The sequence below is a fragment of the Chaetodon trifascialis genome, chromosome 3, assembly GCF_039877785.1.
Source record: "Chaetodon trifascialis isolate fChaTrf1 chromosome 3, fChaTrf1.hap1, whole genome shotgun sequence".
In the NCBI taxonomy this organism is placed as follows: domain Eukaryota; kingdom Metazoa; phylum Chordata; class Actinopteri; order Chaetodontiformes; family Chaetodontidae; genus Chaetodon; species Chaetodon trifascialis.
Window position 1 is genome coordinate 24,453,589 of NC_092058.1, and position 27,127 is coordinate 24,480,715.

General features: G+C 43.9%; 1 protein-coding gene across 2 annotated transcripts in view; it reads right to left on the minus strand.

Annotated features, from left to right (window-relative positions):
* Window positions 1–379: 379 nt before the first annotated feature.
* The window catches only part of LOC139328872 (nuclear receptor coactivator 3-like), a 33,268-nt gene continuing 6,520 nt past the window's right edge, over window positions 380–27,127 (minus strand). The window contains exons 2-23 of one of the 2 annotated variants that reach the window (XM_070958941.1): window positions 15,798–15,868; window positions 13,632–13,736; window positions 13,200–13,360; window positions 11,879–11,979; window positions 11,480–11,654; window positions 11,046–11,237; window positions 10,667–10,753; window positions 10,124–10,267; window positions 8,254–8,401; window positions 7,532–8,124; window positions 6,381–7,369; window positions 6,164–6,287; window positions 5,314–5,553; window positions 4,939–5,151; window positions 4,626–4,743; window positions 4,302–4,473; window positions 3,679–4,041; window positions 3,403–3,513; window positions 3,031–3,289; window positions 2,724–2,916; window positions 2,328–2,538; window positions 380–2,193 (exon numbers count right to left, since the gene is read on the minus strand). In XM_070958941.1, coding sequence (XP_070815042.1) covers window positions 2,182–2,193; window positions 2,328–2,538; window positions 2,724–2,916; window positions 3,031–3,289; window positions 3,403–3,513; window positions 3,679–4,041; window positions 4,302–4,473; window positions 4,626–4,743; window positions 4,939–5,151; window positions 5,314–5,553; window positions 6,164–6,287; window positions 6,381–7,369; window positions 7,532–8,124; window positions 8,254–8,401; window positions 10,124–10,267; window positions 10,667–10,753; window positions 11,046–11,237; window positions 11,480–11,654; window positions 11,879–11,979; window positions 13,200–13,360; window positions 13,632–13,717 — 4,692 coding nt within the window. In that variant the 5' untranslated portion in view covers window positions 13,718–13,736; window positions 15,798–15,868 and the 3' untranslated portion in view covers window positions 380–2,181. Of the gene's footprint in view, window positions 2,194–2,327; window positions 2,539–2,723; window positions 2,917–3,021; window positions 3,290–3,402; window positions 3,514–3,678; window positions 4,042–4,301; window positions 4,474–4,625; window positions 4,744–4,938; window positions 5,152–5,313; window positions 5,554–6,163; window positions 6,288–6,380; window positions 7,370–7,531; window positions 8,125–8,253; window positions 8,402–10,123; window positions 10,268–10,666; window positions 10,754–11,045; window positions 11,238–11,479; window positions 11,655–11,878; window positions 11,980–13,199; window positions 13,361–13,631; window positions 13,737–15,797; window positions 15,869–27,127 lie in introns of both variants that reach the window. The other variant, XM_070958940.1, reaches the window with a different exon arrangement.

The following is a 27,127-nucleotide window of genomic DNA, read 5'->3' on the forward strand; positions in this document are numbered from 1 at the left end:
ACTAAATCCTACATACTGGATCTAAGTGAAAAGGAAGTTGGTGCATCATATTGTTAAGGGCTTTTTAAGTTACAATAAGCAATTTTATTAAAGTTTTCCACATTATGATCTAAGCAGGGTGTAATATTGAAAATCAGACCAAAGCAGCTTTTCCTCCGACAGAAGATGTTACATCTAAAATTGGAATGGATCAGTCTTTCATTGGTTTCTTCCAATCACCTGAAAGCCCTCACCAGTTTTGTTTGACCAAAGTGATTACTTAGTCATTACAATATGCTGGCTGATATGTTCCGTTACTAAAGACCGACTGAGGAAACCGCACAGATGAATCACTGCTTGTGGTCAGCGTCAGAAGACAGTCAGAGAGCTAGAGTCATGAGTGTTTAAATAGAAATTTGTATTTACATCAATATCAACATCAAAAGAAAAAATCTGTAATATACATCCTGTAAAATGACAGCTTATCTTACCTCCAAACAAAGAAAAACAAAAAAAATGATCTCCTGCCTCTTTTTGCACTTCATTCAAACTCTACAAAGTTCCTTTTTCCTGAAGTAACAAAATCTGGACAAAACGAAGTTGTTTCCTGAAAAATAGAAGAGATATTGATATGTCTTAAAATGGATTTCATTCCATTGATATTTCTCTTTCACAGCAAAACATGCTTCGTTTTTTTTCTGGATGTAAAAACCTTCTGCTGTGGGGTTGGGAGTTTCCAGCCCTCTTCGCACTGCACCGATTCGTCCCACTGCAAACAACTGAGCCCCGTGCCCTTTACGCTTACAGTACATAACTATCATATGCTTTTACAGATCCATGATATGTACCCATTTACCATCAGACTAATATAACTCATATAAAAAATGTACACCAGGAACCTCAGAATCTATACAGAGATGTGGAAAAATATCTTTGGATTGCGCATGTTGAGAAGGTAGATTCAGCGAGTTGAGAATAACAGTCAAAAGAAGATCGTGTGAATTAAAAAACAAAAAAACACTTGACAGACAGAGCTGGTGGGGCGTCCTCACTGTATGGCAGACAAAACTCCTTCCAGCTCACCTCACACAGAACCCAACAAAATCATATCATTTTATGTCATCGACTGCCCTGACAGGGTTCACCTCCTCTGCCTTCCCATGAACCTCTGACTGTGTGAAAGCTCAAACCTTCAACTCATCAGATACTTATCACAAGTAAAAGTGCCTCGCTAAAACATGAAATACATGACTTTTTTGGGGGGGGGGGGGGGGGAATTTAAAACTACAGCATTCAGAAAATGACAAACGAGGGAAAGAAAACCCAAACACACCTGCAATATTTGCAAGGCATAAAAAAAGCAAATTAACCAAATCAGTATTGACCTATGGGACACAAAAATACAACCAGGTCTCATACTTTGTGCAATAATGGGCCTTTAAAAAGCATGTTTGATATATTTTGTAGAATATTTACAATTCATATTCACAGAGGACATTTGAGACATCTAATACTGCAGTACCATTTGTTTGCTTATAACAGGGGTTATGATGCTCAGTTACAGTCTAAAGTAGAGAGGCAAGACTTATTGCTCCAATCTGCATAACATAGTAAACTGTGTGCTTATAGCTTCCAATGACTTCAAGAATGAGGCGCATCCAAAGGATAAGAAAACAGAAACCATTGTTGTGAAGGCATTGAATCTCTAGTAAGGCTGTAATGATGAAGAACTATTGCATCAATCTTTATTCCACACAGAAGCTTCCAGGTAAAGTGCCACCACAGCCAGTTGTACCATAGTCCCGTTCTGCAGCCTGGCCGTGACACTGAATACTGCCCAACAGCTCCAGGTTGTTCACATGATCACACACAAACTGACACTTTGTGTTTGTGTATCACCAGTATGTGAGGCTTCAGTTGGTGCTGAAGACCAGCACAAGTTTGTCCTTGAAGCCCACTTCCTCTAGTAAAAGCAATGTGTTGTGCAGAGTCTCCTGCGTCATATTTCAGGCTGGAGAACTCCTACTATCTGTGTGTGTGTGTGTGTGTGTGTGTGTGTGTGTGTGTGTGTGTGTGTGTGTGTGTGTGTGTGTGTGTGTGTGTGTGTGTGTGTGTGTGTGTGTGTGTGTGTGTGTCTTCTTGGGGCTCAGACCGCTCTACTATAGCCAAAAGGCTCCAGATTCTGCTGTCAATCACGGGTCTTCAGCAATACTTCTGCAGAGACAGAAACACAGTGAGATGTGTGAACCCTCCTTGGGGTTGACAAAAATCCTTTACATGCCTATGTTATCTTTCAACTGAGCTTCACATAAAACCACTTTACTCCTGTGTGTCAAATGATTACCTACCTGATCAGGTCCCATTGGCATTCTGCCCATTCCCATGGGGTTCATGCCCATTTGGCCCTGCATCTGGCCGTGCCTCTGTCCTGGCATTTGGCCCATCTGTCCTGTACCTGCCCCGCTGACTGGCCCGGGTCCACCCATGGAGTTGTTCATCATCATAGGTCCAAACTGGCCCTGGTTGCCCTGCTGAGGGAACTGTTGCTGGGGATAGGAGCTAGAAAACCAGAGAAATAAAAGAAGCTGTGATACAAGTCATTTACCGCTGCACTTTTTAGAAATGTCACTCGAGGGTAAGCCTCTTTGAGCGTGCTGATAAATTAGTGATCCTCAACCTACAAACCTACAGCTGAATAACTGATGACTAAGTAATTTTGCTTAAGGAAGGTGGAGACTACATACCTGTTGCGTGGCATGCCGCCTTGTGGCCAGCCTTTCATGTCTCCAGGTGGGTACATGGGCCCTCCTTGTGGATTGCCCTGCATCCCTGGCATCATGCTGTTCTGAGGAGGGCCTGCCATTCGTCCTTGCATCATGTTTCCTGGTGGGCTGCTACCTGGAGCCATGAATGATGGGTCCCCCTGCTGGTTCATCCCTGCAAGTACAACAACAGTGAACAGTGAACAAGAACAAGTAAAGAGTCATGAGTGTGAAGTTTGAAGATCCAACAGGAAATGATACTCCATGTCAGTCAACTCACCATAATTACCTCCATAGTTGAAGCCCTGCTGTCCAGCCTGGTTCATGGGGGGGCCTCCCATGGGGCTGTCCATGCCTCCTGGTGCAGTGACATTTGGTGGAGGGCTGAAACCTCCTGCTGCCCCCTGCCCCTGCTGTTGTTGCTGTTGTTGTTGCTGCTGTTGCTGCTGCTGCTGCATTAGCATCATCATCCGCTGCCTTCTCATCTGGGAGATGGTCATCATCTCCCTGCTGCGCTGAGCCATCATCTGGGCGTTCAGGAAACCAGGCTGCAGACAAACATCAACACTTCGACCTTAATTCTACAAATGGTGACTTGACTGGTGTTACTAGCAACATGGCAAGTGAATGCACACTACAACAGAAGTGACTGACTACATACCTGACCACCCATGCCTGCAGGCTGCATGCCAGGCTGCATGCCTGGATGCATGGCAGGGTTTCCCCCAGGGGTATGGTCCATCTTCATGCCTTGTCGGGTCTGATTCATGAACTGCCATATGAGACAAGATAAAGCCAGTTCAATATGCCAATCTTCATCTTTTAATTTTCACTATTGACAAAGCATCCAAGAAGCCACAACGTCTCAGAGAACACAAGCTGCTGTATTCTTAAATCTGACAACATGGATGGTGTGTATGTGCGTCTGCATGATCACCTGCTGTCCCTGCAGTCTCTGCTGCAGCTGCAATCGGAGAGGCTTGGTGGCAGTCATCATACGGGGTCGCATCATGTTTGCACGGGGGTTGCCCATGTTTGCCATGCCAGGAAAGCCCCCTGTCTGGCCCATTTGATTCATCATGGGGTTGAAGCCTCCAGGAGACTGGCCTTGCATCGTGTTGCCACCATAACCAGGCTGCATGCCCACAGAAGGGGGACCAGGGGGCCCAGGGTAGCCTTGGTTATACATGGGTTTTTGGTCCATGCCTATAGAGGAGTCCGGCCCTGGGAAAGGCTCTGATGGTGGGCACGGTCCCTGGCCTTGATCGTGGCCCTGCTGGTGGCCTTCAGGTCCCTGGGTCTGAGGTAAAGAGAAGTTGCATGCCATGCTAGTTATCTTATTGCAATATCAACACAATGCTGAATATGGGTATTCATAACCAAACTACTGCCAGAGCACAGACATAAAACACATAAACACATAAAACACCTGCATGAGAACCACAAGTTAATTGGGACCCATGCCCTATTTGTGCCAATACTGGTAATGTGTTACCATTTCCTGTTAACAAGAAGAGTGGATGCAATACAGAATTCAGTTATCTGTAGTGTGCCCTGTACCTGGCCTACAATTTCAGGGATTCCTAGGGCTCTGTCTATCTCCTGCAGAGCAATGACATCAGCGGTATTGAGCAGAGAGTCCAGCTGGTCAAGAAGAGCCCGTTCATCACTCGGGCCCTCGCTGTTGGCCAGGGGCCCCAGCAGCTCTTCCAGGGGGTGTCCGAACTGTTCCCTACCACAACAAATGACACACGAGAGTCACTTAAAGAAAATGAGACTGCAGACACAGACATTATTACTGTCAGCTTCTGAATTCACCTTGAGGTCTCCTAAGTTAAACCAAAAACAAGAGGGATAGGGTTGGGACACATGCAGAAGGTTTACCTGTTTGTGTTCCTCTGTGGTCTATCCATTCCCATAGCAGAGTCTGGCCAGGAGGGGGACTGAGGTGGGGGTCCATGTCCACCAAACCGACTCATACCCATACTGCCTTCATTGGTACCTGCAGCCGTGATAATGGTGATACGATCAACATAGAGTGGAAACAATTAGTCAAACCATCCACCAGTCAGTTTCCAGAAAATGATTCCCATTCAAATATTTACATTACTTCATCATATTATACACCAATTAAGTAAAAGTGCCAAACACTCACTAGTTACAGATTCACACTCTACAACAGAGAAATGAGACATACCCATATCCATGAGTTGCTGCTGCAGCATAGACCTGGTGTTTGCAGGTACACTGTTGGAGCGGTTGATCATGGGTCCTGCCATTGGACCAGAACGACCCATGCCAGGGTGTCCTGGTCCGGCCACAGGGCTACCACTGGATCTCGGCATCCCCCAATCCCCTGGGGCTGACATGGGAGGGCGCTGGGGCATTCCCATTCCTCTGCCCATAACTCCTGAACAACACAAAGGCCATGAACATTGAGTGTTTCATGAGTAAGTTTATCAACACAGTGAATACTAGAACCTAAGCTTCTCAACTTTGAGTTTAACTAAAAAAGTAAAAAACAGAAAGCCAGGCTGTGTTGGGTATGTAAAGAAATAAGTGCTGAAGTTACTTGTTGGATTCCCCCGTGGTGGACACACACCCATGCCTCCTGGATAGCCATTAGGAATGGGACCAGTTCGTATCGGAGCATCCATGTTCTCTTGTTTGACCAACGTGGGACAGGGGACATTCCTTCTCCCAGCCAGCCCGCCTCCTACTGCTCCCTCTCCACCTATGGGCTTGGCATCCATGGACAAGGCTCTATGATAGGCACCGCGCTGAACAGGAGGCATGGGGCCTCTCTCCCCCTCTGAAAGACACACAATCCCAAAATCAGATTACAGACCTTCACACACTTAGGTTCTACTGTTAAGACTGAAGCTGACATGGGAGCAACTACACCGTCATACCTCTCGCATGACAAACGTCGTAGATGGTACCTGGTACTTTTTTTATTTTTTATTTTTTCTACTCTCACCACGGTTGAGGTTCCAAATGAGGTGAGCCGATACTAAAGGTCCAGTGAAAGCACTGCAGACTACTGATTGGTCAGAGAGGATCATTACTAGAACTGTTCCCTGCCTGACACAGAGCAACCACAGTCGTCTCATCGTGGGCACGTGGATTTCCCAAACTCTCCTGTTTTTGTCGGCAGTCTTTTGTCTTGCTGACTGACTGAAAACAAAGTTTGAGTGATGGTTGTCATCAATATCCTCCATTTTTCACAGCAGTTTACATGGCATCCCTATGATGATCAGCTAAGAATCCCTCCTACATTGAGGGTGTAAAATCTGTACTTGGGAAAAAAACAAAAACAAAAACCTTGTACCAAAACTGGATTGAGCTGAGCCGAGCCATACCATGCAGTGGAAATGATGTTTTTGATTACATGACATCCTCAATTAGACTGAATGACTTACCATGTAAACTGTCAGGCATATTTCCTGGTTTGTTTCCCACTTCCTTCCCTGCTCTGGAGTCTGGTTCGGGGTAGAAGCCAGAGTTGTTCCTTGGGACACCCAGAATGGTCTCTAGAGTCTCCGCCTGAGCAGTGACAACAAAAGAATGACTAGAAACCAGTGTTCGACAGGGCATTTTAAAGTACATTTAACAAATTGTTTTGAGCAAAAGCTTTACCTCATCAGATGGCTCCAACTTGACCTTCCCATCCATGCAGTGGGGGTCAGAGCTGGTGACCCCTGCACCCTGAGCTCCTCTCCCCTCCAGCTCCTCCAGCCTTGGCTTCATATCACCACCTTCTTTTGAGTCATCCTTATTAAGGAGGTAGTGAAGAAGGGCATGGGGCTTCTCCTTCTTAGGGCTGTGCTGCTCCTGCTTTGACTCTGACCCCCTAGCCCCTCCAGTGGCTGCAGGCCCTGGCTCCGGTGCCCCTGAATCCAGGCTGCTCTTCCCAGTGGCCTCGGCTGTGATGCGAGCCACCTCGTCAGGAGTGTTCCCATTCTGTAGGAGCTTATGGAGGATCTTGTGCTTCTCCTGCAGTGACTGACTTGTTAAATGTCCCGTGCTGCCTGAGGAGGACACAGCGCCATGATTCCCACCTGTAGAGGAGGACACTCCTGTTGAGGACGAGGGGCTGGTGACGACTGTCCCATCTTTAGCCTCAGGCATGGAACTGGGCCCAGAGCATGGTGTGTGATTAGGTGGCACCAGCTCATCTGTAGGGGATGTGAGGAGCTGTAGAAGCTTCTTGTGGCACTTGTTGTCAGGGACCCGTCGGTTGGATTCTCCCCCAGCCAGACCCACCTCTCTGCTCGCCTGACTGTCTGGCTTGTCAGGAGGACCCTCGCTGGTGGGGGTGTGGGGGTGCTGCTGAGACTGCTGCTCTCCTCCAGCCCCCAGTGAGCTGCCTGGGCTCTTGGAGTCAGAGTAGGATGGGAGTTTACAGAGTCCCCCCGCTGCCTGGTTGGTGGAATTGATGCTTGGGGAGCTGTCAGGCTTGTGGGGGGGAGGAGAGGTGAGGGGGGAGGGCATCGGATTGCCCACACCCTCACTAATGGCTTGGAGGGCATTCAAAGAGCTGCTGGAGAAGGTGGTGCCTCCTCCTCCTCCTCCTCCTCCTCCTCCAGAGTTACCAGGGTGACTGGAGCTCATGGGTGAGTTCATACCTGCAAAGGAAACAACCAGAGACATGACATCAATCCATGTAATTAATAACACAAGTGTCAGAAAATGTGTGACTTAAGACGCTGTGATCAATACATCAAATGAACTTGGGTTTTAAACGTTGTTGATAGTTCTCAAGAGTTCTAGTAAAGTTTGGTTCATACCTCCGGGAGAGAAGGGGCTGGCACCCATCTTGGGGCTTCCTCGGACTCTGGGTGAACCCATAACATTGTGTGATTGAGCGTTAATCCCTGGACTGGCCTGGGTCGGACTGGTCATCCCCATCCCATATCCTCCACCTCCAGGCCCAGGTCCGCCTCCACCACCATGGAACTGACCCATCTGCTGATGTTGGTGCTGCTGCTGATGCATGCCATGATGGCCCATCTGATTCATGGGCCCCATCTGGTTCATCGAGTTCATGGGTGAGTTCACTGGATGCATGGAATTCATCTGATTCATCTGACTCATGTTGTTCATCTGATGCATGGAATTCATTTGATTCATCTGATGCATGGGACTCATCTGATTCATGGGATTCATTTGATTAATCTGGTTCATGGGATTCATGCGGTTGCCCCCAGTGTACGGAGGCACTCCTCTCTGTGGCATGTTGCCCTGTTCAGCCATGTTGTAGCCCCGGTTCATGCCCATGCCCCCTCCTGGACCCATGTTCATCTGTTGGTTGGGATTGTTCACACCCATGTTTTGAGGCCTCATGCCTCCACCCTGGTTCCCACGATAACCATTCTGCTCCCTACAAGAAAAATCAGTTAATAACAAAAATTGTTAATGGACAACAGTAAAGCACATACAACACAGTGACAAAATCATCCAATTTAGGTTCAATCATTTTTACTAGATGCAACTGTTACAGCATTCGCACCTTTGCAGCAAGTGTGTGGAGAGGAAAGAGTGGGGCTCATTGGTGCTGGGATTCCTGCAGAGGTCACTCCTGGTCTGGGCTGTGACTGGGGTGCCATCAGACAGCGAAAAGCGGTAGAGCGGGGTCTCCGCATGGCCATTATGGAAAGCTGGAGCAGAAAAAAGGAGAATTAAAGCTCCCAAACATAGCTGACAATGGGACAAGCATGTGCACAACATCATAAAAAGCAAATGCTAATATAACAGCCGGTTGTGCCAGGAACTTAAGCTGAATTTCAATTTAGCCGGTGATGCGGACACAACACAGATGTTTTTTCCACCTAACATCGCAGCATGTTACAAGGTGTGCCTCAACTTGACGACACGTTGGAAGTTATAACTACAATAAGAATGACTCACATGCACCTATTTGTATACTTTTCATTTGATACACTTCTTTTATAATTCCCCTTTTTGAAAATTGATCCACTTCTATAAACACAGATTTTTAATAAATTAAAAAGTTAACGTTCAGTCGTTGATACTGGTAACAAATACACCTTCCACGCCGCTGCTCTGGTATGAAAAGCCTTCTAGTGTTCACTGTCTAAAAGCTTTTACAGTGAAGCTGACTGAATTAACACAGAAATTACAACTTGTGATATTTTGCCAAAGAAGGCCAGCTCAGAGGATCGGAGGCTGCTGTTCATTTGGTGATAGAGAACATAAGAAAGGTGGAACAAAATTTTACTTCTGTGGTTCCAAGCAAGCTAATCTGATACCGAAATGTGGAGTTCAAACACTGCAGACCACTCACTGGTCAGAGAGACAAGGAGCACTCAGGGTCCTCTTATCATCTGTGATTTCTCACAACCTGTTTTTTCACAAAAGTCTTGTGTCTTGTTGCCTGCAGCCTTTTCTCAAATAAAGCTTGTCTCCTTGTTGAAATAAACAACCAATATTGAAAACAAAGAACATTCAATATCCCCCATCGTGTTCTTGTTGTTATAAGAGTAGTGTAGCTCAGTGCGTAATATGTGTGCATAGCGAGTGTGTGGTTGAATGAGTGAGGAGTGGAAAAGTGATGGTGAAAGCAGAGGAAAACATTAGCAGTAATTTGTCAATCTGGCAGTAAATGTACAGTGTAGGTTGCAGTGTGTCAGTTAATAAATGCTACAGCTTTTCAAGGGCAAGAGAAATGTCTGTTTTTCCCCAACTGCTGAAAAAGTGAAAGGAATCAGCCCTGAAGCCCCAGTAACAACCCCACCCATATTTAAGAGTACTGTGTGCACTGGAGGCACAAACAGATCTACAGTTTAGATAGAAGTGTGGATGGAATAGGCACGGGTCTAAAGGGTACAATACAGAAAGTGTTTGGTTGAAACGCTGCACAGTTATCATTCACTGTCTACTGTGAAAATGCTTGGTAACCCGTGTGGCCATCCTATGTCAGACCCCATAACGTCAGGAGTGTTATTCATTGAGTCCTACAAATCTGGTCATGTCTTCTGTTACAGCGTACATTACTCATTAATGGCGGGAGCTTCTTCTTATTCAAGCAAGAGCTGTGTCACACATACCAAAAGCTTTAGTGTAGTGACTTGCATTCTCTTACATTCCTTGTATATTTTTGTGATTGCTGCTTTCTTGACAATGCTTAAACCTGCCCTCATGTCCTAATAGCAGATTATGCCTTTATCAAAGTTTGTGACCATGCTCTAATTCTAGGGAATCTTAACAAGTGCGGAAATGATGTTGCTTTGTAAGCATCTGCTTCCGTGTAGCTGTAATGTAATTTGTAATGATAATGTTATGCTACTGTAATTGTTTTGGTGTGACTGACTAATGGTGACAAGGGAGGTTAGATGATGTGAAGGTGCAGAACTACGTACCATCTTGATAGTGGTGTTTGTAGGACCACGGTTGTCCCTCACTTCGATGGAGGAACATCTGCATGCAGCGCCTAACCAGGTCCTCCCAGCCTGGACGCATAGTGGTGTGAAGAGAGCTCTGCTGTTCAATTTCAATCAGTTTACCTGCAACAGAAGATGCAGCATTAGGATGACACGAACAATAATGGCTAGTGGTGGTAAAAAAAAAAAGAAAGAAGCATTAACTCTAGAGGTAGTGTATATTTGCAATTAAGTGTAGTAGGAATATATACATCTCTAAAGATCTACAATGACATGGCTTGAAAGGTCATATTGTTGGATCAGCGCAAGTAATGAAAGTGTCGTAGTAGAAGTAATGTTTATTTCTAAAAGAGACAAGTACACACTATCAACCACCGCCACCTAACACAGCATTTATAACCTTGGGTAATTTGGCTAAGGCCTTTGTTAGCTGATGTGCTTAACAAAAACATTTCCAAAGGTCATGTCACACACAAAATTAATACACTTGGGGAAAGTACTTGCGTAACAGTGGAAACTTACCGGACAGTTCATGGCGAGTGCTAAATCTCTCTGTCCTCTCCACTGCAATGATGCGTCGTGCCACACAGATCATACATGACTGCAAATCTGAGCAGAGAGAATGCAATGGTAAGTCTTGATTTGGCTCTAATGGAGGAGAAACTGGATGTTTAAAAGCTTACTTTTGTGTAATATTTGCAAAATTTAAGTACAACTGACCAATAAATATAGGCGAGGGCACAGCTACACACAAACATAAGCCAAGAACATCACTGGAAAATGTAAATGTGTTCTACTTTGTAGCTGCTGGTTGTATCAAATCCTCTGCATGAGCACATGAAGATATTGTCACATGTTTACTTGTTGTATTTTCTCATGTCTTAATGAAAAAAAAAAAGACCTTCTCCCTCCTCCATCATGGCCCGGGGCTGAGTGAGCGCAAAACACTGCATCGTCTCATAGCGTTGGCCCCCAGACCTCTCTTCGGACAACCCATGAGTTTGACCATGAACAAAGTTCACCAGCATACGACAGTTGAAGGTGTGGCTCTTCTGGCGGGGTGCCTCTCCGCCCCATGATGCCCCATTTGGAGCTGTGGAGAGAAAGAGGCAACAGGTGACCGTGTGTGTGTGTGTGTGTGTGTGTGTGTGTGTGTGTGTGTGTGTGTGTGTGTGTGTGTGTGTGTGTGTGTGTGTGTGTAAGAGCAGTCAGATGTTCAGCTGTTCAATCATTTCAGCACACGTGTGTGAGTAAGTGACCACGTTTGAGCGTACATTTAGGAATGCACGATCTTGAATGTGTTTGCACCCACGCATGTATCAACCCATGTCTCACCATTAGACTTGGGGAGATTCTTGTGAAACTCCTCCCTGTCCTCATCATGGATGATGTTGTACACGCTGGTGTTGATCAGCTCTTCCTGCTTGTACTGTAGGTACTGGGTCACGTTGTCTGACACAAACACAATGCTGCCCTCTCGGTTAACCACAAACAGAAAGCCATCCAAGGCCTGAGGACAGCAGGGACACCAACAGGACAGTTGAATGAGAGTTATGAATGCAAATAACAACAGAAAATATACCTTGATTACTATTTTGACCCTCTAGACAGCACCATCTGAGACATTTCTATCAACTTCAAATGAGCAGTGACAGCAAAGCACTAGTCCAGCATATGGAACAGCAGCTAATTGTGGTTGGTCTTTTGCCCCCAAGTGATTGTCCCCAAACTGACCTGTAGGAGCAGTGGCCCCAGATGGTCCTTGTCAATGACCCCTTGACCAGTGGAGGACACATCTGCCTTCTGGACATCGTCATCACTGCAAGAGCTCTTTCCTGAGGACATATGACACACATCACACAACTGATGAAGAGAATTGTATTTTTACAACAGCAATCTATGCCTGGATTTGTTTTGTTGGTACATTAAATATCAAAAATCATGGTGTTTTCAGCCACAGTATAATAGATATAATATATGATTATTGATGTAATTTTATTTTATAGCACTTTGCGTGATCACGCTGTCTGTCATAATTTCATGGAGGTCATTCTATGATTTCCAGCTCACTGTGGGAGCTGCTTCCATATTACAGTGACATTTAGCAGTTTTTTTGGCCAGCAGGTGGCAGCATGAGCCATGGCTGCATGGTTAGCATGCCTTTCTATTTTTAAAAACAGCATGTGTCTGAGGCTTTGTTAGATAACACTCTATGTAGAGGGGTCATCTGTGAAGCTAAGCAAGATGGCAAAAAATACTGACAATGGATTAAATTTAATTTCTAAACAAACACAGGTCAACTGAGCTGAGAAAGCAGTGACAGCCATAAAAAAAAACCAAAAAACAAACACCTGAGAGGCTGATGCAAATATGTATAAACAAGGGGAGGGAAAAGGTGGGTTAAATGGATAACAGAGAGAAAAGAGTGGAAAAAGAGAGGCCCGCCATCATTCCCATCCTGTAACTATGGCAACCTAGCTGCCTAACACCCGGCCAGCAGTAGCCAGCTGTGACCCTCTGGGTAGATTCCAACGTGATTGCTCTTCCTCTTCTTTACCCACTCAACCTCACATACCTAATCTGAACTGAGCTAAAACAGGGGAAGAAAATATCCTCCTTTTTGTCGCCAATCATGTCAAAACTACAAAATGACTGGATGAAGGGATACAAGCAGCTCTCTATAAGGCCTGATTACTGAATCACAAGTGACCCCAGCCAGTCTCCCAGAGAGAAGCAGGGTTTGGCACTAACAGATACACACTGTCACTGACAGCCTTGAGCCATGACCACCAAGGATTGGTCTCAATTACTGGTGTTCATTTACCCCCAGCAATACAAACAGCCTGGCTGTCAGTCTGGAGCAGCCTGGCCATGAACCAAACACACCACTTCATCACTGGCATCATCTGTCCTGCAGCACTAGTACAAGACTCAGCCTAACTTTATTCACTGTTTACCCCCCAAAGCAAATAGAGAAAAAGAAAAATGGTGTGTTTTGTGCGTGGCTTTGTTTATGACCAACAATCCACAGGTGTAATTTGCACAGTGGTGGTACCTTGCTCTTTGATTTGCCTGATCTGTCTCACAGTCTCCTTGAGTATGGCACATTTGTCAGGTTTGACGTTGAAGCTGTCAATGTTGGAGAGGTTGGCAGAGATGAGCTCAGCCAGCTCTTCGATGTACTTGCTCTCCTGTTCCCTCCGACGCTTGTCACACCTGCTGGGGCGCCAAAGGGATTAGACGTGTTACCATGACAACCTCACCTCCCCGTGCCCCAGCCGTATGGCCTGCATACGGCCGGGGCTCAGATGTTTCAGATATTTTTGCTAGCAGCACACACACATTTGGACCGGGGGGTTGGGGGTGTTTACATGAGGCCAGGAGGAAGGAAGTGACCTCATGCATTTGTTGACATTCACACAAAAAACAGCAGCAGACAAAGTGGATTGGGATGTGATTGACACTTAACAGAAGTTACAGCACTCACCCTAAGCCCGGTGTGTCACAGGTGGACAGTTTACGTTTGCGGTCAGAGCACAGCGGCTCCAACGAGTTGTCTCCTATGCCACTCATCTTCAGCGCATATCAGCACCTGAAAACACATGCATCATATATAAAGTACACATACACACACATATACTGGCAGTGCAACATGATCAGAAGGAATGAACTGAGAGTGTGGTTTTATTCACTCGTGTGTGGGACAATCTAATCAAAAGAGGAGTGTGAATTAGAAAGTCCCCACAGCTGTCCACTCAAACACTTGGGCAAATTCAAGCAAACCTTGAAAACTTAGTGTCAAGTTATGGAAAAAAAAAATAGCCCCAAGCTACTGACGGTGAAGTGAAGTGACTTCCAAGGGAAGAGTAGATTGTGGATTCCTACAGATTTATGAGGGTACACTATCCAGTTAGTAAAGCAGCCTTGGTTCCTGCTTAGAGCTTGATGGGAGTGAAATCTCATCTGTTCCACTGCGAGGAGCGACTGATGATGATGTAGTGATTTGGAGCCTCAGGGGAGATGGGTCATCCCGCGTTCAGCCAGCCTGCCCGCTAGAATGATACCACTGTGCCAGCAGCGGCAACACACGTACACACTGCGTATACAAACCGTTTCCAGTACACTGACATGTTCAGGCATGTCGCAGTACAGTCTGTAAGGAAGATGAGTGCTGGTAGCTACTGTCCCAGCAAGGCACATATTCACCAGTCTGCCCCTTTGTCTAACTGCTTGGGACTGCAAGAGCAAAAAATACACACAGGCTTGTGAAGCCTAGAAACAATCCAGGCGAGGCTCCACGGCGCATTTCAGGGACTGGTGAGAATTATCCCTCTTCCGCATTCTCTTTACTTTGCATTCTCCATAGTAGTCTACATCCGTTCTTTCTTCCAATGGGTTTTAACTGCTTCCCCCCATATCATCCTAAGACAACCCCACTGTTTTCTCCCTCCCTCTCTCCCTGGGTGTAGCAGTGCTGGGCTGGGGACCCTGCCCTTGTTTTCTTGCTCTGGCATTGCCCTGTGTCTGACCCCGTCAGAGTTCGCATTAGAGGAAAACTCCTTACCCACCTCTAAGGTCACAGCTCTTTCCTATTCCTACCCACACAAAGCTGTAGCGTGCGGCTGTACAACCAGATTGTTCAACTCCAACTTTATCCTGGACTGTATGTGTGTGTGTGTGTGTGTGCACAGACAGGTACTCTTAAACAGAGTGGGCTCATTGCAGAGTGGATAAGTGTAGAATGGATGGGAGCCATTACGCAACTCCTGCTCCACAATGGCAGGCTAGGACATGCAGCCCAGTCACCCACCACCACCACCACCACTACTACTACGAGAAGAGCACCGAGTCTCAGACATGCACTCTGTGCCATAAATCAGCATTGCATGCTTCTTGTCTGTCTACCTTTCACCACCCCTCTCTAAATCTGCCTGTCCTGCTCCGGCTGTGACTCTCACTGCCCTCCCTTCTCTCCTTCTTCCTTCCTTCCTGGTTTCTGTCCTAAGGCTCACCTCTGTAGCAGTGAGGAAAGATGACATCAGCCCTCAGTCAGCCTCACATCCTGAAACGGACAAACAGCAGAGCTGGGGGCTGCTGGGGGTCTTTTGTGAAAACATGGAATGTGTGGTGGTGTAGAATAGTTAGTAATAGTTTCTACTCTGGTCATGGTGAAGCAATGCAGAAAACCAGAGTAAACAGGTTTCAACATGGAAATGCAATGTAACAAAGAGATGCTGAGTGTCTTTGTTACATAAAAGAACAAAAACCTATGTTCTCGTGGGAAGTAGATGCACAATTTACTGTGCTTTTTGTGTTCACAGTGTGCTTCACTACTTCACTCACAATCTGCACTTTCAAAAACTTTGAATGAAATCTGAAAACTGACAACCCAAGTGGACGACACATATAGAGCGGAGTCAGAGACTGTGAGCAGCAGTCCACAAAACCACAGATGAGTCTCAACAGGCCTGGCAGTATGCCACTGACCTGAGTCAGCTTCATCTGACAACATGAAACTTACTCAGGGACTTGATATGTTACACAAAGTAAGAGGTACCAAAAAACAGCAGCTGCAGCATAGTTAAAAATGAAATGGTCTAGATCTTTGTGTGTTGTGTGCGTGTGTTTATCTCTACATATACCACATGCTCACCTTGACCAGTACAAGCCCCGGTGGTCAAACTCCATCCAGGGTCTAGTGTCGCTTCAGTGTCTCAACATCTCCTGAAAACAGACAGAGAAGATAAAAGGGTCATGAACTGTGGTGCTCTCTGAATGTCTGGGTGTCTCAATATGACTTGATAATGGCACTGCTCTGCTCCCTATGAATATAGCATGATATCTTTATGTTATGCTTTTACAGAAATTCATGGGAAAATCTGATTTCTAAAATTGCACAGGAAGCCACAGCAGATAGCATCCTGTTTGCGTCCTCCCCTCAGCCCGTTCCACTGCGTCATCACTTCCCTTTCCTGGAAATGTGGCCACTCATCCACCCTATTTACATATTCTATTTATCAGGCTGGTTCCCTGTCACCCTGGTTCCTACTGACACCTTGCATGACTGCTGCTGGCCATCAGAGGCTTTCCAAAGCTTAGCTAACTGAGCATTAAGAGAACAAGACCCATTCTCACAGGTCAGAAATTCCTGCAAAATTGTTGCTAACAATTAATTTAAATGAGAGATGCTACTGAGCATGTAACCTTTCTCTCCTTAGACAATATACACTGTTTATACTGCTTTGCTTTACCCATTCTAGTAAAAATTCTGTCAAAGCTTTCATAACCTTCAGTATTTTGCTATTCTATTCATAATCAAAGCAAAGAAGGCCCTCTGGGGTTTACTGTTTTCTCCTCAGAGCAATTGAATAAGCTTTCATCACAGCAAATGAAATGAATCTCTCTTAATCTGGTCACTGACATCTGTGTGCAGTTTTTGCAACATTAAAGATATCATAATTTTTTGCCTGCCTAGGATTTTTCGAGCTGCATTATCATATCAAGGGGACCTGTCATTGGGTACTAACAAAAAACTGGGAGGGTCTGGTCTTCAGTGTTTGGGCACAAATTGCTCCCAAAGACCCACTGACCTTTAGCACCATCATCCTACTGTCAAAGATAAGCCTGTCAGGTGTTCTTTCTTTCACTGAAAAAAACAAACAAACAAAAAAAAAAAACTGCACAACTGCTGTTCTCTATGCACATGCAAAGTAAAAAAAATACAGATTAAATATACGATATTAAAATGTTTAAACTCCTGAAAGGAAGAAATGTTGATGTCTCTACTGATGTTTAGTCATATTCATAAGTCTAACTCAAAAGGCAGTAGTCAAAAGCTGTGTGTGTGTGTGTGTGTGTGTGTGTGTGTGTGTGTGTGTGTGTGTGTGTGTGTGTGTGTGTGTATGATCCTCCACCACAGACCACTGATCACATCAGTTCTAAACGCTGGGCTGCTACTGAGCTAATGCTGCAGCTGAATAATTTAACATTGAGAAAGAGAGAGAAGTGTTCCCTTTCTGTCAACTGTCCAAACATGGTTTAATAATTCTGAGCCAACTCTCGCCATCACCAAGACAAATCAACTATTCACAGAAATAGCAATATGTGAATATTTTTTACCATCTTTTCTGATGTTTTACTTTTGCTGTATCCCCCAACTCTCATTCATGTCCAATGGACAGTGAAACTTTATTCATCTCTGTGTTTTCTATCCTTATTTACTGACACAGGTACAAACACACATCACGCATGCACGAGCCACTACTGGAAGTGAAATGTAATTCAAACCAGCAGACATAATCACTTGTGTGAATATGAACCTCAGGAGGAGGAGGAGTCAGAGCAGATTGCGTAGAATAAAGAGTGGGGGAGGAGGAGGATGAACAGGGAGGGGGAGGGGAGAAGCAAGGAGACAGCACTGAGACAAACAGTGTTAGGTATCATACTGTTAGCAATACTGAGTATGTAACTTTCAAACAGTTCCTACACTAAATCTGTTGGCGACTTGTTTAGAAACAGAAAGTCTGTCAATTACTGCTTTTAAAAAATATGTTTTGGAATACTTTTTTATATCAAAATGCAAAGTTCTCAATGCAGTACCAATAAAACACACAAGCACGCTTACAATGCGACAAATACCAAAAGGTACAGTGAAACTGGGAGCAAAACAGAAAGTTTCATGTGTCTAATGCTGACTGCTGCTGAGTAGAGTAATTATAAGTGTAAGGACTAAATTTATGGGTTGTTGCTTTCGTGTCTGTTTTGAAAGAGCACCCAGATTGTAGAGAGAAAAAAAAAAACAGCTCCTCCATGGATGCACTGAATACAGTGCGTGACGGACAGGAGTCACAACACGAAACCAGTTCTGTTATCCAGTAACTGCTATTTTGTTTTTCCCCCAGGAAAATCTATTGAAGTTCGACATATTTCAGTCTCTCTGGTGAAAATGTCCAGTGAAATGAATTCCAGAGCTGAACGTGAAAATATTCCTGCTCTACACACCGTTTGCCCCACTGCTTCTGTGATGTCCCCCTTCTCTCTCACTCCTCTCCTGCTATTGGTGAATGAAGAGTTCATTTCAACCAAACCAGAGTTTGTGGTGATTGTTGGAACAGTGACAGATGAATCAGGAAGGTTTTGGTGAGTTATATTACGTTTCTGTCACATTTGAATGAAGTGTATTTTAGTCAGAAGCAAAAATAAACACTTTCAGTGGACGTACATTGACAATGTACAAACACACTGTAGGCTTACATTGCAGCCTGTTTTGTGGCTGCCAGCTGCAGCACTCTCGCTAAATACTGGAAAAAGTTCCAAAATTGTGGTCTCCATTAGACACTTGGACACAAAAACTTGGGAAAACAGGGTGCATAATCAGATAATAGTCTTTCTCCTATTTGTCCAGGACATTGAAATCTTCCAGAAAATGTGTTCCAAAACACTCTGCACATAACGTCACTTTCATTGATAGAAAACCAAATGTAGGTCAAGCTGAAATGGTTGAGCGATTCAACAACAAAGTACAGGACATTATTTGATTTGTTTCTTTATAATGTGTGGGTATGTAGATCTTTTAAGAGATGTGAAACATTTATTTAATAGCAGGAATATTTTAGCATTATTGGTCAATTTTGACAGCCCTAATAGTTCAACAGTGAAATATGAAAGCATGCAGGAAAATATTTCTAATTTTGAAAAGGCTAAATGGTGACAGTGCTTGAGCTCTGACAATGGATTTCGGGTCAGAAGTCGCAGTGGGCAGTGAAGGGTCAGGCACAATTCTTTGTTCAATCAACTACTTTGAGTGTGAGGGGTTTTGCTTCCTCATATCTTCATGAAAACTACCAGTCAACATTGCAACCATTCCTGTACCAATCATGTGTAACAGAACGAGCATTTAATTGTGTTCAGAGACATGATTATCAAACAAAGCGTTGCATGCCTCAAAGCTCTCGTAGCATTCCCTATTGAGGGAAGGACGAGAGCATACAGAGCACCTCCAAAGAGACTATTTGTCACCTGATTCTTGTGTTCTCTCAGACATTGACCTTGCACACAGGTCTAGTCTGAGTCTTTTCAGTGATTCTGCAGCCTCAGTGAGTGATTGGGGAGTTGAGGAGGTACAAACATGCCAGGAAAATAATGCTGCCTCTCTTTATTTGCTGACTTGTTGCAGTAAAGGTGTATACAGCAGATTTTGAAGACTGTTATGCTTAGTGGGTGAAAAAAACTTTGATATATATATATATTTTTTTAATTTTGTTGTTGTTGAAAGGTGCCCAGCACTCAAAGGCTGTAAGAATCAGCCAATTGAGACTTTGAAAAAAATGTGATATTATTTAATATCTGTTGTAACTCTTGAAAACACAGCATCCAAAGATGACGCGTTTATTTGTGAGACTCCGCTATAGCTGTTGATTTTTTTAACAGGGGTGTTGAATGACATATTTTTTAACACATTATGCAATCATATTTCCAAGTCTCCAGTCAGGGAATCTGTCTTATAGCTTTTTTAAAACCTCAACTCTGCGATTCCATCCATGATTCTCTTATCACAAACTACAGGACTCCACTGTTAGGCTGAAATCAGACTGTCACTGGCCCCTGCCAGGCCCCTATCAGAAAAGACACTTGGCTGCCAGACCCTGACAAAAGATACTTACAACCAGTCCTTACAACTTTTCTGAGAGAAACCATGGGACCTCTAAACAAAAACGCTTTTTCTCTTACAGATGTGATGCTGATGAGGTTACATAAGTAAACTTGGTGAACTGAACTGAATGATGCTGCCTTTGTCTGCACTCTGCAGTATCAAAGCGTTTCAGTTCGTATTATGAAACTAAAAAACACACCATTTCGATGCACAGGCGTTTGGCAAAAGGCCAGAATGGCAGCAGTGTCAGTCAGTCAGTCAGTCAGTCAGGACCAGAATAGTGAGGAGGACATTCCTGCTCGGCCTGAAATAAAGCCTGCAATCTGAGCTCCCTGAGACAATGAGTGGCAGGGCCAACAATAAACACTGGCCTACCCAAAACAAAGATCAGACAAAGTGGGGCACACATACACACAATTATAGACCCCCAGAAACACACCCACAACACATGTGCCCAAACTGTCTGTATTGCACGGTGTGAGCAAGAAACAGCTCAGGGTTTGAGGTTGTGGAAAAAACATCATAAAATACTGAAAATAAACTGCAACTTTTTTTTTTTTTTTTTTCAAAAAATCTTGGCAGACATGAGCTACCAGAAGGATTTATCGTCATTACTTAACTGCACTCAAAACACACACGCACAAGCAGTCGTGTATACATAACTTATGGGGACATTACATAGACTTACATTCATTTCCTGGAGAGTGACCCTAACCATAACCAAAACCACTACTTGCCTAACACTAACCCTATACCTAACCGTAACCTACCCTAAACACCTGTCTTCATCCTTAAATTAGAGGATTTACATTATGGGGACCTGCATTTTGTCCCCATAAGGAAGGCGAGTCCCCACAATGTGACAGTGCAAGCAGATGTATGCCCCCACAATGTGAGGAATACATCACACACACACACACACACACACACACACACACACACACACACACACACACACACACACACACACACACACACACACACACACACACACAAGGTAATAAAAGCAACAAAAGGTGTCTACTTGAGTTTGGGACATCAAGAGCAAAAAGGAAACAAAAGGACAAAATGACTTCCTGTTTTTCTTCAAAGAACTTCTCCACCTCCTGCAGAGCATTCAACCAGCTATATACTGGCTTAAGTGCAACTGGTGCACACACCAACCCCAGTCTCCATGTCTTTATACAAGAACAAATCCTGGGTCGTTTAGAAACCATGGTTTGCTGAATCCAAATGTCAACCCTTCAGACTTGTGACCTGGGCTCCTCTGGACTTCAGTCATGAACAAAACCAATGATAATTAAATCATTGGTTTTGTTAAAATTTTTGATTTAATTACCAATGATAATTAAATCAAAAATAAGAAAGGAACCATTTTACACCAAAAAAGTCCCAATTTGAAGTCTGCATAGAAATAAAGATGGAAAAAAAGAAGCCATTTGGAGATGGAGACCCTGTGAACTACACGGACAGCTGTAGTCTGAGCTACAGCTAAGTTGTCTATCCACACTCCAGGACGAACTGCCTTTACAACTGTTCTGATGTATAAGATGCTGAAGACCTACCTGTCTATTACAACCCACCTGTCAATCTTGCACTCTTGCCAGTAAGATACTGTCTACTGTTTAGGAATGGGTAATTATATTCAAATATTTGTATGATTAAGTAAAAAAAAAACCCTACACAGTTACCTATCTTGGCATAAAGAAAATATATAATATAATATAACCTGTGTGAATATGCCATAGTTCATCGGGTGCTGTGGGAAGTAGACCTCACATGTGTATAGCAACTGTTAAGTACATGCTACACAGGGTGATTTATAATAGTCAGTGTCAAAGTGTCCAGATAAGCTCAGGTTGCTCTCACTCTGTGTGTGTGTGTGTGTGTGTGTGTGTGTGTGTGTGTGTGTGTGTGTGTGTGTGTTGGGGATGGCGGGGGTTGAATATCGACTACTATTTTTGCTTGATATGGCTATCTGTAATGAGTAGCTAATGATGAGAAACTTGTGGAGCTCATTAATGACACATACCCCCATGAATCCTGTGCAATGTGGTGCAACTAAATAAATCACAACCTTTTCACATTCGATTCATGAGTCTGCGGCATAGTCTGCAATGTGTAAGGGTTATGATCCTGTTTGGCCTTGGAAGTAGGTTAACACTGTAAGTAGCAAGCTGTTACGAGCCAGCTCCAGGGCAATGACAAAGGGATGAAAATGAACTGAAAAATCAAATAATCACAAGCCAGTTATCTTTGTATGTTAACATTAACAGCTGAATTTAGAGCAGGCAAGCACACTGTTAAATATATCCCATGAACCTTGGCGCCATGATTGGAAAATCCAAGTTCAAGGGAGGGGTGTTACAAAAGTTATGTCATTAGAAAATTGTCTTTATGTCTGAACTTGAGTGAGCCCCCTAATGGTGAGATGTGTGACACATTCACATGTAACCAAAAAGCACTTTTGGCCGGGGGCCAGCAAGGCAAAAAGGACAAAGGATCAGCTTTGGTTGACATGGAATGACCATTACAACCAGTAAAGAGGAGGTGCTGCCATAACAAACCTTTATCCATATTAGTGAATGAAAGCCTGAAACGAAATGTTTTAAAATTTTACAATAGTTAATTACTGCTATATTGTAGATGGACAGACAATGAAATCTGATTCAAAAAGTAACTTCATGTTTCAAGTCGAAAGTTGGATCCTTGCCATAGCAAAAGCACAGCTCCTAACTTGTGAATATATACTGGAACCAATAACTTTGTACCCTTGCTAAATGGCAGGAAAAAGAAGGGAACCATGTTCCCCATTATTGTTCTTGCCTCATATAATTTAGAAAAAAAATGTCATTTTGTGTAGCAGCCATCTACCATGTTGACATTTAGTGGATTTCCCATTTATTTTGAGGGAGGATAACTTCCACAGACACACACTCTTCATAGTGTCAAATGCACCCTTGCTGTTGGTGAAAACTGCTTATTAGCCGTTTTTCTGCCAAAATTACACATGATCTTAATGAAACATGAGCTTGTGGGACTATACTGAAGGCAGGGGGTTTGATGGTAAGATGGAGAGCACTGCCACACAGAGAGACTCAGGGACGGGGATGAGGAGGACATATGTCAAGCATGTGTGTACAAGTGCAGATTTTGAAAAAGCGAAGCTGTAAATTGTTCAGAGAAAGAATCCATTTATGTACCGAGGCAGTTGTGAAATTCCACCAAGGCTTAAAAACCAGACAGACAACACAGGACATATTCCTGCATTTGTCTGTAGTGTGTCTGGCAGTAGAGCAAGATGTTTCTGTCTCTTTATTCCTCTGTATACTATAATGTGAAGGTCCATTCAAACCATGTCTGAGTTATGAATCGTTGCTGGCAAAAATACAACATACATAAATCTTAACCTGTTTAATTTCTGTTTTAGCAAATTCATTCACATAGATCAGTCTTGCAAATGGAAAGCCTCAACAACTGTGACTGATTTAGAGTTCATATTGAAGTCACACAAGGAGCAGTTCACAGCAGCATAAAGCACACCTTTCAAAACCACGGTGGTGACGCACATGTGAGAGAAGAGGATAGGGAGGTGGAGCAGGGAAAGCAGAAAGAAATACGCCCTCACAGCAGCTTACGTGAGTGTAGAAGTAGAAGCCTCAGTCTTTAAGGAATCCAACTAGAAGGTTTAATTTGATTAACCAATCAAGATAATCTATGTCAGATATTAACTTTGCAAAGATTTTGATTCTAAATGCAAATTCCAATTTCAATAATCGAACTCAAAAGCAGGATTGGCAACTTTCCCAGAGTTTGTGTTTCTCTCCATCCCATCTATTACTTGTATATGCCCGGCACATGTCCAAAGGGTAAAGAAGAAAACACTTCAAAGAAAACACAACATAGCTTATCGGTAGCCTACAGCTTCACCTGCCTCTGCTGGAGTTGGCAATGCATCCAGTTCTTTGATTGATCCTTGCTGTCTACTGTTGCTACAGTTATCTAGCAGCTAGCTCAGCATTTCTGCTGCTAACATATATTTGTGGCCATTTCACACAACTCTGCTGTGGAGAATGCAGGAGCATGCCACAGTAACATTGAACAGCATGAACAGCCTCTTCTCTGACAGCAAACACTATTGAGCGCGGATCGAACCCGACCCAAGTCTGAGACGGTGGTAATGGACCCGGACCCGAACTCTACACGCATTCTAGTGTTTATATCAGAACCTGACCCAACCCGAGCCTGATGCAGTTAATGTAAGCTGCAGCACGAAGTTTGTGCTACCCTGTCACGCACCTGTTGTTACCATGGTTACACCTCGCCTGTTTACCCTGATTAGACATATAAGGGCACCTTGTATGGCCAATTGTTTTACATAGGCTATAGGTAGGTAGCCCAGTCGAGATGATGATTTAATGTTATTTCTCAATCCTTGTCCGATCCCAGCCCGGCCTATGAGATACTGATGGGCTGCAGTGCAGTATTCACCCTCTACGACACAATACACTGCCTTTCAGTTACCATTATACTTATCTAGCCACGTTATAGCGGACTAAACTGCAATAAATAGAGAGAGTGACAGGAGAGAGTGCCAGACAGACAGACAGACAGACAGACAGACAGACAGACAGATCACAATTTAAAAAAAAAAAAAAAAGTAAATCACAGTTGTAGAGCATAAACCCAATGATCTGTTAAAGTTTACATATCAAGAGTCAATAGTCTAACAATTTAAATGGCCTTAAAATCGAAAGTCAAATCTAATCATGATCAATAAATTCAAAACTGCTTAGCCTATCTGAAATTTATTTACACTGACTAAAAACAACATACTGTTGATGTAAATTATATTAGAAATTTTCTCATAAAAGAAATTCATGAGGGCCCATAAAAAAACAGTAGAAGTATTAAAATACAAAACAGCTATTTGTCCTGGTGGCTTTTTCCTCTACAAACTCTGAGTGTACATGATGTCCATAAATGAATGTGGTAAAGGAGAGAAGGCAGTTCAAAGCAGAACTGCCTTCATAGGATTGCTTGTTTTCGTATAGAAAACATCCCCCACCCGCGCCCATGCACACACACCGAACTCAGACAGACCGTGTGCATCTCCCTATTTTTCTCACACAAACTGCAACGTATAGAAAAACGAGAGGAAAATAAATGAAGGTGGAAACAAAGAGATGGCAGATTCCACTGTGTGTGTATGTGTGTGTGTGTGTGTGTGTGTGTGTGTGTGTGTGTGTGTGTGTGTGTGTGTGTCACATCTCCTACTATCCATCATTAATACAGACAAAGAACAGAAAGGAACAGGAAAGGACCCACATGGGTACAGATTCAACCAGCTAACTCATTGCATAGCACCACTGACCCTTAATTTTCCATAAACTTAACACACTGGTGTTTATGGTGAAGTGATAAGAATGTGGACACGATGTAGGCCACAGTGACCAAACAAAATGCAGGCGGCTGTGATCACACAAAGCTAATATTATGGAAATTAGTCCATTAATCAATGGCTAAACAGCCTTTTATCTGGGAGAGCCAGAACACCAGGGCCTGATCAGCTGCCATGCTGCATAGTCTGATAACACACACATCTTCACTAGCAGTGCAAATCTCATGTATCCTCAGATAATTCAGAGTGAAGATATGTCAACCATTGTAATAACTGTTGGCAATACCTTTGAAATGACCTCAAGTTCATACAAAAAGGCTGTGCCCGGTTTTAACTTTGCTTTTCATAAGCAGCGTTTGTGTACACGTTTCAACTGTGCCACTCTTTGAAAAAAAAAAAAAAAGATATTCATTTTCAGACCGCAGCGCAGCTCTGACGATTTTCTCTCTTCCCTTCCTCCCTCCCTCTTGCTCTTCTGTCTTTCTCTCCTCCCTCTCTGTGCTCCCTCCCCCCCTTCCTCCTCCTCCTCCTCTCCCCACCGTCCCTGTTGGATTGGTGGAGTAAACACAGGAAGAGAGCGGGCTCTGTTCCACCACGCCAGAGCTGAGGCTGGGCGTTCCTGCAGAGCTCCTGCGCCGGGGTCAAAAGTTTACTGTGGTTTTCATTTCACCTTTCCTCAGCCAATCACAGCGCCACACTGCCGCGCCTGAACCCTGACCCCTGCAAAGAATTCCACTCAAAAGATGGTCTGACGCCAGTTTCACAACTGCACCCCTCCCATCTCCCATTTTTCCCCTTACTACTCCTTTTCCTTTCTTTCAACTGGCCAGTTTCATGTGTTGACAGAGTCTAGGTGAAAAAGATTCCAGAAAAGAGGTACGAGGGGAAACGGAGAGCTGGAGCAGAACTGGGGTTTTTAATCCTCACAGCCATGCTTTACTAGAAAACTATCAACAGCTGCTTTCTTTTATCTCTCAGGTGACGAACAGCTAAATTATACACCTAAAAATCAGAGAATCACAAGTAACATTTTACAGTCTGAAACATAAGTAGAGACCATTCTAGTTTGCTTTATTGCAATCCTAGTGCAATAAAGCCTGCAGAATCATGAATTATAAAAAGGCAGAACATAAACCAAATCTTTGTGCATTTGATAAGTTCTACAATTCTACCCTTTGGTTTTCCTTCTTTCCATTCCTTCATCTATGATGCTTTACAGGGTCTGCCCACCACATGCCGTCCAGGTTAACACTATTAAAAGTGTGTTTAAATGACTTATGAGGACAGGCGCGATACAGAGGTCACAAGAACTAAGTGTTGAAAGACAGACAGAGGAGGCAAATGGGGGGGATGAGAAGCTCTGCTGGGGTTGTATCACAACTCAGGAATCTGTTAAGGAATGAAATCAGAGTTTCTCAGTCTGACTAGACACATGTATACACACGCACACGCTGAGCCATAATCCAAACGTGGGTTTGTTTTTGTCTTGGTGACACTGCACTCTGTTCCCATCTGCTGAGTGATTAAGCCTGCACTGCTAATCAAGTCCCTCACACTGTAAGGGAGCGGGAATGGGACAACACACACTGATCGAGCTGACACACACCGCTTTCTGCTTCAGACTGGCTGCTTAGTTTTCACCCACAAAAAAGAAGAGAGAGAGAGAGAGAGAGAGAGAGAGAGAGAGAGAGAGAGAGAGAGAGAGAGAGAGAGAGAGAGAGAGCTAAATGTTCGGTGTTCCTGCAGATCCACATACGACGCCAAGTGAAATCAAATTTAATGGGTTTAGAAAGACTTTCAAACTGTCAAACCAAAAGTATGAACAAAAGAAAATATACTGCAGACTGTTAATTTTTTTGATGCCTAAATGATGTGTGACACATTGGACTAAACTCACCTATTGTCAAATGGAAGATTCCAGTACAGTCGT